General features: G+C 39.4%; 1 protein-coding gene across 2 annotated transcripts in view; it reads left to right on the top strand.

Annotated features, from left to right (window-relative positions):
* The window catches only part of ICE1 (interactor of little elongation complex ELL subunit 1), an 80,591-nt gene that overhangs the window by 15,419 nt on the left and 45,425 nt on the right, over positions 1–19,747 (top strand). The window contains exons 6-14 of one of the 2 annotated variants that reach the window (XM_074945077.1): positions 143–219; positions 2,413–2,450; positions 4,545–4,627; positions 4,947–4,986; positions 5,148–5,207; positions 9,063–9,152; positions 9,264–9,323; positions 13,189–13,562; positions 14,445–19,487. In XM_074945077.1, the coding sequence (XP_074801178.1) occupies positions 143–219; positions 2,413–2,450; positions 4,545–4,627; positions 4,947–4,986; positions 5,148–5,207; positions 9,063–9,152; positions 9,264–9,323; positions 13,189–13,562; positions 14,445–19,487 (5,865 nt within the window). The remainder of the gene's footprint in view (positions 1–142; positions 220–2,412; positions 2,451–4,544; positions 4,628–4,946; positions 4,987–5,147; positions 5,208–9,062; positions 9,153–9,263; positions 9,324–13,188; positions 13,563–14,444; positions 19,488–19,747) is intronic. The other variant, XM_074945078.1, reaches the window with a different exon arrangement.

The raw sequence follows: 19,747 nt of genomic DNA, 5'->3' as shown, positions 1-19,747 counted from the left end.
TCTCTAATTGGTTTTTATTCCTGAGTAGAGTGTGTTCCTTGATCACTGTCCATTTATGTACTATAGAACAGGCAAAACTCTGCCAACCCACTGTTCTCTGTCCACTATAAGGGCAATAATGCTTTATTGTCATTTTCTTCAGAGTTCTCTCAAGATTTATCAGCAAACTCATCTGGAATATGCTCGGGTGAAAGAAGAAATTGCTAGAAATGATGCTGTGTAAGTGAGTCTTTTCTAAAAACTTACTCTTGTCTGTCATTTCTATGAAAATGCACAAGCTATCTGTAAATTGTCAGATTGTGTTTATTTGTATTTACTCTCTTTATATGCAAATATAATAGGGGGAGCTGGCATCAACACCTATTGTTAAGGTTGCCTAATGCTTCCCATGGGAAGACCCTATTTTCAGTTGCTTCTGACTTGCTAGATTTTAACAATTTTGTGCTGAAATTTTTCTTGATGGTTTTTCATGTTTCAGGATAGTTTTGTTTTGAAAGTTTTTCAGCGAAGATGGTGCAGCCATTTGCGAGTGAGAGCATGTAGTTGGCATACTGAAAATAGAAGTGTAGCTGCAGTGGTGTGAGGGGCTAGCTGCCCCGAGTATGTACCTGTGGTCTTAGATGGGATCATGCTTGGGGTAGCTAGCCTGTTGCACCACCGCAGCTGCACTTCTATTTTTAGTGAGCTATCTCAGTCAGAGCTAATGTGGATATGTCTGCTCCCGCTGGAATTTACATCTTCCAGCTCCAGTGCAGATATACCCTTAATAAAATCTTAAGTTAATGTAACTGAAGTAAGATTTGGGTTTTGTGTAATGACTTCACTTTACACTTCCTTAGTGGCTATGGAATTCTACAGGAATAAATGACAGTACAGAAGATCTATAAAATTAACATTATTTTGTTCTGTAAATATTAATGAAATTGCTAAATTAGCATCACAACGTCTGCCTATGTAATATCTAATTACTTATTTGCTTATAAATGCATTAGTTCATTTTGTTAATTGATCTGGAAACTGGTTCCCCGAAGGACTTATCTATAAAGCTTAAAAGTTCAGCTGTCTTTGACTAAACTGTGTGAAGGAAAAAGTCTTCTCTTCTATAAAACCACATCTGTGTCAGAAATAGTTATCATGGGAATCTTAATATAATGTGGGCCTTTGCTGTGAGGAAAAAATTACAGCAAAGGATGTTAAACATTTGGATTGGATGTTAAAACCCTCAAATTGGGATATGCCATTGTTAAGAGAACGTGTAATCTTAACTCGGGCATTGCATCTGTGTAAGAAGAATTTATTTGAAGTTAATCTAGTTACACTGATGCAATTTTTCTAATATTGAAATGGCCTCTCTACTTTGTTTAAATACATTACAATAGACTTAATCATGTAGTATTTCTTAAATATAATTTAAAATACGTTACTCTTAGTCATCTGTTGGTCTCTGCTTTAAGAAGTTGGGTAAGCATTATTACCCTCTTTATCAATCATAATTAAACGCAACGATGTGAAGAAGACTTCCTGAGAGGTACTATGATCTAGTAAAGACCACCTCAGAAATCCTGTGTTTTTATCTTTGTTCTGCTATAAATTTCTGTTCATTTTTGGGCAAGTCACTGAAGTCAGAGTTTTTGCAATTTGGGGACCAAAAGTTTGGCACTTACAGCCATATCTAAGCACTCTAATACTCTGAAGCAAACAGAGGCTCTGCGACATAGGATTTCCTGAGTTCTATTCCCCTTTTCAGTGACCCATCTTAATTCGGCTTCATTTCAAATCTTGTTAAGCACGGACTCTCTCCACCTTTTAGGGCAGGGGTCTTCAAACTGTAGGGGGGCACAGAGGAATGTTCGTGGGGGCAGCCCCCTCTCCAACTGTGGGCCTGGGCCTGGCCCTGGGCCCAGCTGCCGTCCATGGCTCTGCTCTCTGCCCTAGACCCACCCCCATGGCTCTGGCATCTGCCCCTGGCTCTCAGCCTAGCTGCGACTGCAGCCCCAGCCTTGGCAGTGCTTGGATAGGGGTAAGGGTGGGTGTAGGGTAAAAAGTTTGGGGATTACTGTTATAGATGGAGTAGCTAAAGCACATACAAGTTAAGCCCAAATATTCAAACTGTTGCTTCAGATAAAGTATCTAAATCCATATTTAGATACCTAACTCAGTGGCCTGATTTTTCTCTTTCCCCCTCCCTTCTCCCCCCCATGCAAATTTGAGCACTTCTGAGAAATAGTTAAATCCTTAATTTTAGGCACTCATGTTAAAAGATTTTGGTTTGAATAACTTAATCTATGAAATGCTGAGTGTACTTTCTCCACAAAAACTGTTGGATTTATTTGTAATTCAGCTGGTCTCTTACTGAGATCTAAATATAGAATAATTTTTTAAAAATATTTTTTATTTTTTTATTATGATCAGGAAGAAGAAACTGGAAGCCAAAGTGAAGAAACTGGAAGGTAATTGTCACTTTTATATTCAAGTTACAATATTAGTGGCTCACTTAATCTTTTTTTTAAACCTTTTATTAACGCAAAGTTAAAATCAAACATTAACATATGACATCACTTATTCAGGATCAGGTTAATATTTAAAGAACTTGGCTAAAATTCTCACTTGATGGCTGGGGAGCCTGCATCCTTTGACTACGTTACAAAGGGTGACCAGATTTCTAAATGCCTATCCTCCTTTTGGTTCTTCTCTCATGTATGACGTGATGTGAAATCTTCTTCATTACAAGAACAGTTCATATTTTACTGTATCACAATTCCATAGGAGGAATCACTTTTTTTCAATAATGTGAAATACAAAGTCTAGCTGCTAACAATAAAAAAATTAATTTGTCATTCTGTTTAAAATGTAGACCCTTTACTAGAGTATCTAGTAAGCAGGTACGGGGATCTCTGGGAAGCCAGCATTTTGTCATAAAATGAATCTCATAAATAACTTTCTCCCAAAATCATCAAATTCCTGTACACAGTCACCACATGTGCAAGTATATTCCCCTTTCCCTGCAAGCCCTCCATCAGAGCACAGCCCTAGTAGCAAAAATGTGATGGATATTAACTGGAGTCAAATGCCATCTATACAGTAATTTATAAAATTTTCTTTGTTTTGTGCAAATTGAAGATACCCTTTTTCCCTTATAGAGACCCACTCATCCAGATCAGCTTCTTTGTCCAAATCCCTCTCCCATCTTTTCATCTGGATTGTTTTTTTATCAACAACTTTTTCAATCAAAATTGTGTATATCTTAGAAATTAAACATTTGTTCCGGCTTGCTCCTGGGTCAGCTCCTCAAATTTGTTTAAATGTCTAGATAGAGCTGCCTCATTCAGACTGCACAATAAAATGTTTGACTTGTAAATATTGAAACTATGGGATCTTCATATTACTCACATTATTACCCATCTTGTGGTATGATGTCAAATCAGGACCCAGGAATGGCTATCCAGTTGAGTAACAGATTAGAGATTATTTTTACTAGCATTTTTGACAATTGGAGGAATTAAATGTTAGTATCATAACAACCTGGGAGGAGGAGATAATGGTGTGGTTGAGCAATTTGGTCAACATTTAGCAAGGAAGGAACAGATTTTAGAAAAATGGATTTGATCATGGGCTGGATGTGAGGAGGGGAAGGAGTTGAAGACGACCTCCAGTTTGCAGACCTGGGTGACATGAAGGATATATTAATGTCAGTCACAATGGAGCATGAAGGTAGGAGAAAGGGTTTGGGAAGAAAGATAAGCTCTCTTTTGGCCACGTTTATTGGCTCTAAAGCTGAAATATCTTAAGGATGATAAAGTTGAGAATGAACCATAGCGTACACATCTATAATGGAGAAGAGGCTTTTAGTTGGTGCTTTACAAAATGCAGAAATTAGACTATAACTCCAGAATCTCCTGAGGTATATCAGGATGTCATAAATAATAAGTCATTACAGTCAGTATCTTTGGTTTCAGCTCTATAATTTTGATAAATCACCTTAATAAAAAAACCTCTACAGGTCAAGTTTCAGTACAAAGACCTTTGGTATCCATGCTGAAACTGGACCATATTCAGCCTTGGTGCAAGTGAGCATGGCTCCCACTGAAGTCAAAGGGATTTGCGTCTTATGTACTAGGACTGAATTTGACCAGATTCCTTTGCAACATCAACACATTTTTATTTTTTATCTAACTTCTAATTCCCTAGCCCCTTCATTTAATGGGGCATGTGAAAAATATCATCACCCAGCTTGGACCTGCCTTTCCTATCTGGGGAGTATGGGGCTGTATTTAAGTTCATGAGTGGTGGTTCATATTGTGATGCTTGGGTGTTGTCTTATTGTAACTTTAAATATACATCTAGTGTGTTCTAATCCTGGTAAAATACTTCAGAAGAAATCACGCATACATTGATGGATCCCAGATAAACTTTCAAAGTTTAACAAACCAAAAATGCAGTGTGTTTCTATAGGTCTGCATTCTACACTTATATTTGCTGGTTTCAGGTGCTTTGACTTGTGCATTAATAGTCTCATGCCTATGGTTCTTTTTCCTTAAATAAAGAGGCTGCAACAAAGCATATGCAAGACTTCAGACAGTTGAAGACTGAAAAGAAAGTTCTTGAAAAGGAGCTAAAGAAGGCACAGGTAGTAATTGGCAACTTTGGGGGGGGAAATCTTTCTGTAGTATTTCTAAAAAAAAGTAGATACAATAACTGTGAATTTCATGAATATCTCAGTTTGAGGTTTTCAACTATACTAGTATAGTAAGATCTTGAATTAGCTTGGGGATATTGAGTTACAACACTTAGTATTTTAGTTGCTGTTTCAGACCCTACACAGCATTTATTAAGTTAGTGCACTTTAAATAAATATTGACCAAAGATCATTGGTCTTTTCAATGTGAATACTGTAAAATATATCTGTATTGCATAGCAATTTAACACAGTTAATTAATGTTAAACAGGAAAAACGTGATGACTTTCCCAAAGAGAAATGCAAAAAGGGTGAGTATCCAGTTTTTGTTTGCCTTTAGATTTATAGGTTTCAGAGTAACAGCCGTGTTAGTCTGTATTCGTAAAAATACAGACTTTTTTCTTTTTAGATTTATAGTTATATTTAAACTGTTACTTTCTGTATGTTATTAAACTGTATATATTCTTTTCAGTGTTAAAACATGCAGAGACGCAGAGTGCAAGAGAAGGTCCAGTAGCAAACATAGACAAAGGTACACTTCTGTTAGACTTTCTTCTGTGCAGTACAAATGGTTCAAAACATACTGTAATTCTGCAGGAATATATCTTGCTGTCTTGGCAGCAGTATTTTTAGCAGTACAGATGTTTGAAATGGATTTATAATGAATATATATTATAAGAGCCGATTTAGTTGGTATTAGGAATGAAAAGCAAAATACTTTTATGAGGGAATATACACTACTAAAGTTGATATGCAATTTATTTACATTATTTCATGTGAGAAGGCTCTAAAGACTTATTTTAAGTTGTCACTTTTTAAAACAATTTTTCACTTTTCATATGCAAACACCACTTAGCAGTTACCCAAAATCCAGCCTGAAAACAGACTGTAAGATATCCCATCATCTCATTCCATTTTCTAGTGTCCTCAGTTCAGATCGTGAAGAGGCAAGTAAAGCAAATAAAAGAAAATATGAATCAAATCTTCGGTGGTGTTTGTCAAACTGTGACAGGCTATACCTTCCCCAAGGAGGCAAAAATCCAGGGAGAATGGACTAAAAGAAGGGAAATGAAAAATTTCATCATAATGAATCACTTCTGCCTTATACCTTGCATAAAGCTAACACATCTGCTGAATATTCAGTAGACTGTTCTGTTCTTTTCTTTACCTCTCTAATTCCAAATGGAAATTGCTGAGCAAGCAAAGCAAACACTGTCCTGACTGTAACCTTCTTCCAGAATGCATTTTAATTGCTGAGGAGGGATTCCTCACTTTAAGTGAGGGTTTCCTAACTGATTGTACTTTTGCAACTCACATATATGCTTTTTTTGAATACCAATTGTTTCATTTTTTAAAAACTACTTAAAAATTTTTGATGAACACAAAAACAGGAGAAAAAAAGGAAATGCTTTTCTTTTTTTCTGACCAGTTGTATTCCTTATTTTAGAGCATTTGTATACAACTTTAAGTACAACAAAAATTGTTTTTTGCAAAATAAGTCTGACATTTGTTACTTGTTGCTTATTTGGTTTTGAAAATCCTAATCAATTGCACTTAACTTCATCCTTCTGTTTCTAATTTGGTGTGTAAATGGATACTACTTAAAGCCCTCCCACTTCCTGAAACTGAATTTGCTGTTAATGAGAAGTTTGTTTGGAAAATAGCTGCTAAGTAGATATCTCCAAATCAGAGAACCCATAAATGAGAGGTGGCAGTGGAAAATACCTAATGTACATAACATGCCTATTTATGTGATAGAGGTCATGATGAAGTGTGACACCACAGCAATTTTCAAACTTCAACAAAGCTACATGGTGGTAATCTGACACAAACTATCAAAAGTAAACTTGTTCCAGCTAGCCTAAAATGTATTGTTATGTCTCGAGTTGTGTGTTCTTCCTTACCAGTGACACTGATACAGGATACACACAGGGTGCATGGAAAAAGGGATGGAAAATGTTATACTGCTATTACATAAAACAGTGGTACACTCTCATCTGGGATGCTAAGTTCAGTTCTGGTCACTGTCAGTTCTGGTCCCTGTATCTAATAAAGGATATAGCAGAAATAGAAGGATTCAGCAACAGTGATAGAAATGCTTAGAGACATGGAAAATCTCCATATAAAGAGAAGGAAGATAGGAACAACTTATTTTATAATAGAGATCAAAATGAACGGACATCATATAAATATACTCTTGTTATGATGAGCTCATGAATAAGGCTATGTTTCAGTCATGGGTATTTTTAGTAAAAGTCATGGACAGGTCACGGACAGTAAACAAAAAGTTATGGCCTGCGACCTGTCCATGCCTTGTATTATATATCCTTGACTAAATCTTGGGGGGGGCCCTTGAGCGCCAGCAGGCGGGGGCAGTGCACAGAGCTGCCTGGCCACATCTCTGCCTAGGAGCTGAGGGAAGGGGATGTTGTCGCTTCTGGGGAGCTCTCTGAGGTAAACATGACCCTGAGCCCCCTCCCACACACACACTCCTGCTGCTGCTGGGGGAGGGGGGCATGGTGGCCGGAGATGGCCCCAGCAGCGGCCGGTGCAGCTGGCCCAGGAGCTGCCTGAGCTGCTTGGGTGGCTCCTGGACCAGCTGCTGCAGAAGTCACGGAGGTCCTAGAAAGTCATAGAATCGGTGACCTATATGACAAACTTGCAGCCTTAATCTTGGATGGTACAGAGAAGTGGAGTAGGTGCTCCTATTTACCGTTTCACATTATACAAGAGCAAGTGGATAATCGGCAAAATTGAAAGGAAGCAAATTTAAAACTGATAAAATGGAATTTTTTTTTCATGATGTACGGTTGCCAAAGGAGCTCATCATAAGAAATCATTTGGTATGTCTACCCAATTGGAAATGTGAATCTCGGTGTGCGTGGACAGATTTCCCCTAGCTACATTAGCTTGGTTGCTAAAAATAGCAATATGAACATTGCAGCAGACTTGGGAGTTAGTCAGGCTTGGACTTGGGTGTTTAGCCTGAACTGCTGCCCTTGTTGAAATGTCCACACTACTATCTTTAGTGTGCTAGCATGAGTCTCTCTGCCTGTGCTGGTGGATCACCTCCCAGCCTCAGTGTAGATATAGCCAATGAGGCCAAGAGTTTATGAAGATGCCAAAAATGGCTGGAGAGAGAGAGATAGATAGATATATATGTATGTATATATATAATGTATATCTAAGTACATATAACAAGTATCCAAAATTTCATTAGTAATGTGTTTATAAAAAAAAAAAGTCGTGAAAGACAAACCCTTGTACTTCAGGCTGTAAACTAACCTGTGAAGGAGTCATGAAGAAACTTGCTCTATTAACAGATTCTTCTATAATTTCACACTTCAGAGATTCTTGCACTTTCCCTGAAGCAACTGCTATTGACCTACAGAATTAGGTAGACCATTGGTCTGATCCTGTGCACCTGTACATGTGTTCATAAGGTTGTTAGCGTTCTCTTCATTTTTTGCTTTTCTTTTTAGTGCTGCTATAATTGTATTTTCATTATTTAACCATTTCAGTTTACACCCCTCTGAAAGTTAACACTCAGAATATCGATCTGCCTGCATTTACTTAATTTCGTGTGCTTTGTAGTGCCTTTTAAATAAATTCTTTGTCTTAATATTGCAACAGGAAATGGCATGTAGGTAATTTTTAATTTACTAAAAACCTCCATTAATTTTAACTTGATTGAATCTGCTCCCAAATTTCTTGTTTCGTTTCTATCTCTCCTGAATTTACTGAGATCTGTAGGAGGAGAGAAAGTCATGGCTGGCACAGTGCATGGGGAGGTGCAGGCCAGGGGCTTAGAGACCAGAGAGCCCTGCACCTGCCTGCCTTAGAAGCTCAGTATGGAGAGCATTTTTCTTAGTCTCAAAGGCTCTCTGTGGGGAGGAGCAAGCAGTGGACTTGGGGCATGGTCTTCTCATGAACCACAGCCTCTCTACCCCCTGTGAATCCTACATGCAGCAGTATATAACTTTGGTTCATCTATACCATTCTTGCACTAAATGTTAAGCGACTGACAGAGTGAGGACTACCTGCTGCATAATTCAGGTCTGATCTACTGCTTAGGATATTGGGCCTTGATTGTAGCTAAGCAAATGTGCATGAAAACATACAATTATTGTATTTTCTCCAAGTTCCTACCCGTGAGAAGAACCTGCCTGAAGGACCGTTAACTCCTGGATTGGGTATCTAGGATATATTTCCCCAGATAAAATGGTTGCTTTACATTTTTTTATACTTTTAGTTAATATATAATACTAGATTTTAGTATTCTCTATTTTACTGTATTCATACATGTATGCTTGCTTAGAACAAAAGTGATATGACAAATTCCCAAACTTAAAAAGCTATTTAATTGTAAAGTATTTATTTTTAACAGGAAAAATAAAGCTGCTATTGGAGGAGCTCTGGATGTGCATTGACAGCACAACAGGAAAAACACAGAACCACGAACATGATTATATCTTGGGTGAGATGGAGCACAAAAAGTCTTGGAATGCTGTTGAAACTTTTTTTTTTTTTTAAATCTTTCTCATTGAGAACAAATTGTATTAATGACTGTTTGTTTTTTTTTTCTCAGCAGCTTCTGTTCAGGGTCACTCAAGGATGCCTGAAAAAACAGGCAACTTATTTACAGAAGGTATGTTGCAATAGGTTTTTAATGTATTTGCTATAAAAATAAATGCACTAATTCAGGCTAAATGCTATTGTATTATCTCAGAACATTACAAATTAACTATTTGAAAAGTGTTATGCTAGGTCTTAAGGGCTTGTCTACACTGGCAAGTTTTTTTGATGAAACTAATGTTGCCAAGGAAAAATCGACAAAAGCAAAGGCGCCAAAGTGTGTGTACATTTGCTCCCTCTGTCGACAGATCGTGTCTGCATTTGGGGTGGCAGCAAGAGCAATGGACTGTGGGTATGTATCCCACAGTGCCTGGCGACACCATCTGTCTCTTGGTGTTGTGGGAATGCGGAAATGGAGCGCGGCACATCCTGGGATGTGCAAAATGTACCGTCATACACCGCTTTGTGTCCCACCCCTCCAAAGGTCTCGGGCTTCCTTTTGCGACGTTTTTCCAACTGTCATTCTTTTGTAGTGCACGCCAGCATCTGCAGTGAGAGAGGATGGATCCCGCGCATCTCTCCTATGCGCTGTTAGTTGTCATGAGGACATTGTGCATGGCAGCACAGTTACTTGCATAGTTACTCGCAGTTAGCAGAGGGTGAATTGCAGGCACCCGAGTGTGATATGGACGGCAGCAACTTATCAGTGCTTTGTGCATTCATGGAGCAGCTGCATACGGTAGACCAGGGGTGGCCAACCTGTGGCTCCAGAGCCGCATGCGGCTCTTCAGAAGTTAATATGTGGCTCCTTGCATAGGTGCCGACTCTGGGGCTGGAGCTACAGGTGCTAATTTTCCAATGTACCAGTCGTGCTAACTGCTCAACCCCTGGCTCTGCCCCAGGTCCTGACCCCACTCCACCCCTTCTCCAGAGCCTGCCATGCCCTTGCTCCTCCCCCTTCCCCCAAGAGCCTCCTGCACCTTGTGAAACAGCTGTGATTGGGGAGGGAGAGGGAGGCGCTGATTGGTGGGGCTGCCAGCAGGCAGGAGGCACTGGGGGCGGAATGGGGGGAGCTGATGGGGAGATGGCTGATATGTTGTTGTGGTTCTTTGGGAATGTACATTGGTAAATTCTGGCTCCTTCTCAGGCTCAGGTTGCCCACTCGTGCGGTAGACCATCGCTTTTGGGCTAGGGAATTAGCACTGATTGATAGGCTTGCATTGTTGTGCAGGTGTGGGATGACAATCCTTGGATACAGAACTTTAGGATGCGTAAAGCAGCCTTCATGGAGCTATGTGCTGAGCTGGCCCCCGACCTGTGGCACAAGGACACCAGATTGAGAGCTGCCCTTCCGGTAGAGAAGTGTGTTGCAATCGCTGTGTGGAAGCTGGTGAATCCAGACCGCTACCTGTCAGTTACAAATCAAAGTGGATGGGAACCTCGGAGGCAGTGACCATGAGATGGTCAAGTTCAGGATCCTGACACAAGGAAGAAAGGAGAGCAGCAGAATACGGACCCGGGATTTCAGAAAAGCAGACTTTGACTCCCTCAGGGAACTGATGGGCAGGATCCCCTGGGAGAATAACATGAGGGGGGAAAGGAGTCCAGGAGAGCTGGCTGTATTTTAAAGAATCCTTATTGAGGTTGCGGGAACAAACCATCCTGATGTGAAGAAAAAATTAGTAAATATGGCAGGCGACCCCCTTGGCTTAACAGTGAAATCCTTGCTGATCTTAAACACAAAAAAGAAGCTTACAGGAAGTGGAAGATTGGACAGATGACCAGGGAGGACTATAAAAATACTGCTCAGGCATGAAGGAGTGAAATCAGGAAGGCCAAATCACACTTGGAGTTGCAGCTAGCAAGGGATGTTAAGAGTAACAAGAAGGGTTTCTACAGGTATGTTAGCAACAAGAAGGTGGTCAAGGAAAGGGTGGGCCCCTTACTGAATGAAGGAGGCAACCTAGTGACAGAGGATGTGGAAAAAGCTAATGTACTCAATGCTTTTTTTTTTTTTTTTTGCCTCTGTCTTCACGAACAAGGTCAGTTCCCAAACTACTGCACTGGGCAGCACAGCATGGGGAGGAGGTGGCCAGCCCTCTGTGAAGGAAGAAGTGGTTCGGGACTGTTTAGAAAAACTGGACGTGCACAAGTCCATGGGGCCAGATGCGCTGCATCTGAGAGCACTAAAGGAGTTGGCGGATGTGATTGCAGAGCCATTGGCCATTATCTTTGAAAACTCATGGCAATCGGGGGATGTCCCGGATGACTGGAAAAAGGCTAATGTAGTGCCCATCTTTTAAAAAGGGAAGGAGGAGGATCCAGGGAACTACAGGCCAGTCAGCCTCACCTCAGTCCCTGGAAAAATCATGGAGCAGGTTCTCAAGGAATCAATCTTGAAGCACTTAGAGGAGAGGAAGGTGATCAGGAACAGTCAGCATGGATTCACCAAGGGCAAGTCATGCCTGACTAATCTAATTGCCTTCTATGATGAGATAACTGGCTCTGTGGATGAGGGGAAAGCAGTGGACATGTTATTCCTTGACTTTAGCAAAGCTTTTGATATGGTCTCCCACAGTATTCTTGCCAGTAAATTAAAGTAGTATGGGCTGGATGAATGGACCCTAAGGTGGATAGAAAGCTGGCTAGATCATCGAGCTCAATGGGTAGTGATCAATGGCTCCATGTCTATGAATGTCACGGGTAGTAAGAGAGAACTGAGAGGTGGGCATGCTTGCTCCGCATCACATGCCCTGGGATGGGAAGATATGAGAGCATGCAGTTCTGTTCAAAATATTCTGATTTCATGTGCAAGATGTTGCACTACCAGTGGGATCTATGTGTACAAAACATCTCTAAGAACCACAGATACTGATAGTTATGTAACTTTTTTTTTCTTTTCCGTTCTATCTGGTACATTAGCTTTTCATGTCCTTGGAGATGGCAGTCAGAATGTGAAATGAGAACTGTAATGTTAAAGACCACTTCCACTTCTTGTTTTGTCTAAATCTTGCATTTTGAGTTCTTGAGGACAAGTTCTGCCTTTGCTTTTTCTGTACAGTGCCTGATACAATGGTGTCTTGATCCTTGGAGTCCTTAAGCACTTATATTATGAAATAATAAACTATAACATCACAGCATTGCTTTGTGTGTCAGTTAAGATTGGGTCTATGCTTAACACACCATGCAGTCTAAAAAGCAAGGGAATGAAAAGTTAAGGCAACAAGCAGTTCTCTACCCAGAGAGACATTTCACCAATCGCCATACACCACAGAGAATGAACTGTAATTTTGCCCCAGTAGGGATGCCAGCCTTCTATCACCCTCTTCCCTAAATTACACTGTCCCCACCACCACAAACAATTTAAACTTCTGTCCATTCTGCACGCTTTTCTCTGAAACGACACACACCTAGGTGTGGGAAAGTATTTGCTGGAAGGCTGGAGTCTGTGCTGGCACATCTGTTTGCAGAACCTCGGGCCTATGCCAGTAAAGACACTATACTACACATTGTTCTAATATAAAATAATGAAAATTGTGAGATGCTGCATGTGTATCTAGGGTTATAGAAATATACGTGAAATACTACATTATATAGTTCTAGTGCATATATGCAAATGGACATAGTTAAGGTTGTTCAAGCAGTCTTGATTTTTTGGCCTTTCCTGACTCGAGTCCTTAACTATACATCCTTAATATTCCCAATATCTTTTTGACATGATAATGTATAATTATATTTGAGAATATAATGAAGGTCTTCATTTTAATCCTAGTTCATGAACAGTGTTTTTGAAAATGAAATTTGTTGGTGCTTCTTCCAGTTATCTTTGAAAATATTTAGAAAATCGTGATCAAAATATGTTTAATCACAAAATAGTATTAACTTGATTAAAACAGAACGAAAAATACAAGAACCGGTTATATTTTTGTCTTTTGTAGAAGTTGCACAAACCCACCGAAAATTCAGGAAATCAGACGGCAAAATGCTTCACCCTCGTTCTTCACCAGAAACCACTGAAAAACAAAGTTCCTTAACAACTTTGCAGATAAAAGTAGACAAGGAGCCTTCTGGAAGTGATCAATTTGAGAGCAAGACCACTGAAGAAGGTCTTCAGGACTATAATGGTGACAGTGCTTTTTATGAGGACAAAACTATAGAGGTGGTTGTACAGACAGACTTAACAGACAGTAGCTCAGAGTCCTCTGATCAGGAACAAGAACAGCTTAGTGGAAACTTGCTTGATATATTGAACTGGGCCAGGCCTCTCCCGCCTCTTCTATCGCCAGTATGTTTTTCACCACTGGCTACACAGGTGAGTTACAGTAAGACTGAATTGGCAAAAGCTCAGCTTCTCTAGTACTGCAAAAATAATTAAAGCGATTTGATAGGCTTGTCTAAAGTATTAGTGTTTGTCTAATTTCAAACACTTTACAGGGACTTTGTCACAATGTTTAGATCCAAATTTAAGTTAATATTTGCTGAGTTTAAAATTCTCTCTCTCTCCACAAAATAGAGTGTGACACATCTCTTGTAATGCACTAAGCGTGAATGACTAAAATAATGGCATGACAATCAATAAATATACTGTACTATATACATTACAATCAGAATATAAGTAATGAGTGTGGAGGTGATTTTTGAGTCAGTAAAGTCCCCTGCATCCAGTACTTCTCATGGACTTGGAAATTCTTTAGTTTGCTATAACTGCTTCATGTTGCCTGTTTAGCAAGGTTACCATTGGAAATCTGAATTTGAGAGCAAAACTCTCAAACTTGAGTGCCTAGAGATGTACTTGTTTGATTTTAAGAACCTAACTTCAGGCACCAAGCATTGAAAAGTTGGCCGACAGTAACTTCAGCCTCCTTGTTTTATTGGTGCCTGATGTAGTCCTTTCTCCTTTCCTTTCTGTGTTACTCATTATTCCACAGTTTTCACCAGTTGGTATCTTAGAGCAAAGGTAGACACTGAGTTGTTCTTTTGCCATAAGTGTCCCCTCTAGGCCATTATTGGAGAACATTGATAGAGAGACTTGTAATTCTGCTGTCCAAGCTGTACCTGTTTAAGTGGTTACATTGCATAAGTTCCCAGTGCTTGCCAGTACGTTCACTGAAAAAAATATTATAGCCATAGAATTATACTGAATTTGAAAAACTGCAGTTTGAAAAACTGTCCTTTTTGTATCTTTTAATTGAAGGATACTCTGTTTGGAGAGTCCGCTGATTCCAGTGATGAAGAAATTGATCATAATGCTCACATTGTGGAAAGTATTTTAGAAGAAGGCAAAGCAGAGTCACAGAGTAACTGTAGCTTTGTCAGTGTGAAAGAAAGCAGTGAACATGAGAAATCACATGAGCCTCATGACAGAGAAATCTCAACTAAAGTGAGAGAGAATGAAGAGATACCAATTTATATAGACACTTTCACAGCAAAATTAAGATACATTAAGAAGAAAGATGCTGAAGCAAAGCAAACTGAGATGACTGTTTCAAGTATGAACACATTGGCCAATGAAGAACATTTGGAAGAGGACTCTGAGAATATAGGGCCTGCAAAGATAGACATAACACTGAAGGTAGCAACGCCTAAACTGGAAGCCATCAATGAGAAGGAAGTCCATACTGACGAGATACAAAATGAAGATAAAACCTCTTCAGCTGTGTCATCTAACTTCCAGTACTTGCAAGAAAAATCTAATGAACTAGTACAAACAGAGAAGACTACAGTTATAAATTTAAATACTACAGCCAATTCTGAACCTATGAAAGAAAGGTATAGTGAATTAATGGAAGCAGAGGAAGCTGAATTACCAGGAAAAGTAGAAACGCCAAAACCAGCATCCACTTTCAGAGGTGATGCTCACTTGCAAACTGAGGAACCCATCTTTGCAACTGAAAGTGTTTTGGTAACCCCTGAGAATTTTGAGGAAGAGCCTAGTGAAGTGATGAGGAATGAAGAAATGGAAAATGAATCCAGCGACATACAAACAAAATCTAATGTGATAAATACAACACCCTGCCTAGAAGAGCGCATTGAAAAAGTAACAACGGAGGAGAGAATAATAGCTACAATAACCACAAAGGGATTCTGTGTAGAGACAAGTAGTGAACCAAGTCATAATGAAGAGGAAGATGTGAGATCTAGTTTCAGACGTTCTAAATTCCTTTCTGGAGCAGAGCATGATAATGAATTGATGTGTCAATGTAATGGTGCAAGAACATTTCTGCAAACTGAAATAGACACTAAAGCTAAAGATATCTCCACTAAATCACAATGCTCTGAAGAAAAAATCAGCAATGAAGAGACACTGGATAAACAGTTTGAGCATATAAAACAACATGGAGTAAATGAAGAGGGTGGACTGGAAAAAAATAATGCTTTTAGACATGACTCATTTATACTTGCCACTGAAAGAAGCAGAGATTCATTATATATGGATAGGGAAAACCATACTGCAGAAGTATGCAGAACTGCTTGCTCAGTGTCTGCAGAAGATGGAGATGGGGAACTGCTCAGAACTGGAGAGCAGTGTGTTGAGGTCAATATAACTCAGCCTGAACAAAATATTTTCACTGGTAGTTCAGTAAACAAGGAAGATTTTCTAGAAACATATACGTTTGCTAAATCGCTCCATGTTACGGAAGTTGGAGAATTACGAGATGCAACGGAGGAAAGGTGTCAACAAGCTAAACTAGACCATGAACAAAAAGATGCTAATAACCTATTGCAAAAGAAACCAAATTTTGAAACTACGCTTATGTCACGAAATCCAGCATCTGGTATAAATGGAGAAAATGATCCACTAGAACCTGAAGAAATAGTTCGAACTAATCGTGTATTACTTGCACCAGAGTATGTCACAGAAAGAACTAGTGAAATGAGGCAGGCTAAAAATACATACATTGTATCGGAACAGAGGTCTTCCAAATTTCAAAATTTTATAAGAGTATTTGAATCTCAGGAGATTGAAATGGAACACTTGGAACTTAGAGAGAGAAGCAGTGGGCCATTAGAAACTGAGAAAATAGATACTGTGAAGTCTGTCATAACAGAAAGTGAACACCCTTCTTGGGCACAGTTTTTGAAACCTCTGGATTCATGTTCAGTAACTGAAAATTCTCAGTGTGAGGAAATAGAGAAATTAAATGACAAACCATTTGAGAGCGTGGTGATTCAGAACTGTAACAGTTCACCTGGTCTGGAAGAGAATGGTGTGGAGGAAGTAGAGATGAGAAACCAGATTCCAGATGTCTCAGACCAGGTTGTCTCAGAAAAGGATTCTATTGGAAAACCAGCTTTAACCATAGAAGATGTCTTGCAGACTGGAAGTATAGATACTAAAAAAATTAACTCACCTGTCACAGCAACTTTGGAGAGCACAGCAGCGTTCATTGATTTTACTGCTTTCCGTTTTCAGGTGTGTGGTGAACCTTTCAAACAGAATTGCCAAGCGTTTGACACTAATAGTGAAGAAGATTCTATTACAGCACTTAGTACTGCTTCATCCCTAACTAGAAGAAATGAAAACTGTAATGATCATGATATTCAAAGTATGTCTAATTATTCTGTAGGTAATTTGGTGAAGAGCAAGATAATACATAATGATAAAGAAAAGATCAAGCCACTTGATTGTCCCAGTAATAAATATGAGAATAAAAGTAGAACAGAAATTGAAAATGAAAAGGAGCAGCCAAATGCCAAAGAACCACAAAATATGTTGGTAAATATACAGATCTTTGATACGAGTTCTGTTGACAGGGGTACACATGTGGAAAAGGAAGCTAGTCTAGTTTTTGAAGAAGCAGAATGTGAAACATGTAGCCTGAAGGAAATTAGCACAACTCTTTCTGTAATAAAAGAAACTTCACCTCAGAGAGTGGAGCCTCTTTGGTCTTCTGAAGGTCAGGTCCGATCTATAGAATACTGGCTTGATGAAACCATTAAGAACAATGACAAAGAATTGAACATCGCTAAGCTATTTGGAGAGACAAATGGGAACAAATCTTCTAAAAGTACTTCTGAGGTTCCAAAGGAGACAAATGAATCTGAAGAGGAAGACTTTCCTTATAGAAAGGTCAAGTTTACAAAAGAGCATGAACGTTTTTTAGTGTCCAGTGAGAAATTGAGAACTTCCAGGATTTACACAGTGGATGTGCCAGTAATTCACACAGCTGTTGATGAAAATAGTGACCAAATGTGTGAATTCCCTCCTTCAGTGTACTCAGATGCACTAGCAGATATGCCTATGCCTTGTATAACTCACCATTCTCCAAGTATTGTGAAGAAGCAGTCATGTTTAACAGAAAAGGTTTATCCTAAAGGCAAACTTTTCTCAGCACATGGAATTGTATTCCATAATAATGAAAATAATGAGAGAGCATCTGAACATAGAGAAAATTCCAAAACAGTTGGGTCAGCATCTGGCAATGAGAATAGCTTGATAAAATTAGAAGAATCGTCTACATCTGCTGAGGTATCAGAAAAGATCCCCACAAAACAAACTACTTCAGAAATTAATTTATCACACTATATGTTAGCCAAGTGCTCAGAAATCTACAAACCTGTTACAAAAAATAGTAAATTAGACACACATCTGTCTGGCAATTTTTTACAAATAAATGGTAATGAAAAACTTGCATCAAATATGGAACAAAGTGTGTCATGTGATGCTGGCATAGAAGGGTTTAAATCACATACAGTGTTTTGTGAAGAATTAAATGATAAACAAAAAGAAACTTGTGTTGCTTTTGCCTCAGCAGATATTGACACAAATATTGTTCAAGATGGCTGTCAGTCTTGTTTTGATGACCGTTACAGTGATGTTTTTCTTAAGGAGACACATTTTCAAAGAAAAGGTAGAAAGTTTTTGACAGAATTCTATCAGCATCCAACTGTGCCCGATGAAATATCTGACCCTAGACCCGTCAATGAAACCTCTAAATCACAAAAAGCAATATTTGAAAACACCCACACTGTGGACTCAGAGTCATCTCTAGATCTTATATCCAAAACCAACAGTAGATTGAAGTGGGAAGTCCAGGAACCATCAGATGTCTTAAATGTTTCAGCCAAGACATCAATCCAAGCAGGCCAGGGCAGAGTAACGCGGAGATTACTTCAAGGTAAAGGAAAAAGAAAAACTCAGCAGGTCCAACTAACCCAGCCAGTTCTAGCCAATGCTGATACTTCTACACCAACCAAACGTTCACCTGAGACCATCAATAAAATTAGACAAGAGATGGGTCCACCTTTACCTCCCCTGCTCCCACCTCTAATAGCTACCCCTCCAAGAACTGTGCTTCCTGTTTCTCCGATAATGTCTTCATCTAGCCGGTCCTCTCTGCCATCTCCTCTTGATGGTCTTATTTCCCCTCTAAGAGTAACTCCATTTCCTCCACTAATGTCTCCTTTGTCAGATGCTCCAAAGTACAAATCTCCCCCTATATTTTCCACTTCATCTCCCTCAGAGACAGCAGTTGGTCTAAGAATCCTGTCCTCACCTTTGCAATTTTGTGCTGCCACACCAAAGCATGCACTTCCCGTGCCAGGAAGATTTCCTCCATCTGCAGCTGGTAGTTCTGCTTTAGATGCTCCTCAGGAGAACTCTGTGAAAATCTTGGACACTATGTATCCAGAGCTATCACCAAGAGCAAGAACACTCAACATTCTCAAAGGTAACATTCAGCCCACCGGGCATGCCCCTTCAGAATACAAGAATGTACCAGGGCCAGTGAGTCAGTTCAGTGGGTTCAAAGCAATTTCTTCTACATCCACTGCTTTTGTTAAAACAGGGAGTAATTCAGAATCTCACAGTAATAAAGATCAAAAAGATTCAGGGAGTCAGAGTCATGTTGGAAAAAGGATATTGTCAGCCTCTATGCCGAGAAGTGCAAAGCGGCTGAGGCTAGACAGTGAATTGCCACAATTGGAGACCAAGGAAGATGTTGCAATCAAAGCTATAGGAGACTTTAATATCGAAGTACTGAGTGCTGCAGGTAAAACTGTCTCACTCAGCAATTGTGAAATTGGGCAATTAGCAGGCAACTGCAATTCAGAATTGCCTTCACCAGTAGAGAATATTATTGATCCTGTGACTTTGGCACTGAAGAAAATTGCTGAATCCTGTTTTGACCTGTTACCTGTTATTTGGAGTCATGTGTACGTGGGAAATATTTCGAAGGTCCCGGTAATGAGAGATGAAGAGAAAGAAGTTGTCTATGAATTTGGTATCGCAAACAAGGTACATAGTGTAATTCTGAATTTCGTATTTTAATAATCCCCCTTGTCCAAATAGAATACAAATGTGTAATAAATTAGACTAAATTAGCAGACAGGCCAGTTGTAATGCAGATATTTATACTGTCAAAATGATCATAGCAAAAGGCTGCAAACTTTTGAAGGTATCGCCTGGTTTTGGTTAGTCTAAAATATCCCAAAACTTGCCTAGCCAATTTTCACTGTTCATCTAGGGGTTTCTCCACTTATGTGCCAGTCCTATTT

This window comes from Natator depressus, chromosome 2 (assembly GCF_965152275.1).
Source record: "Natator depressus isolate rNatDep1 chromosome 2, rNatDep2.hap1, whole genome shotgun sequence".
Lineage (NCBI taxonomy): Eukaryota > Metazoa > Chordata > Testudines > Cheloniidae > Natator > Natator depressus.
This window is presented reverse-complemented; position numbering and strand designations above follow the sequence as displayed.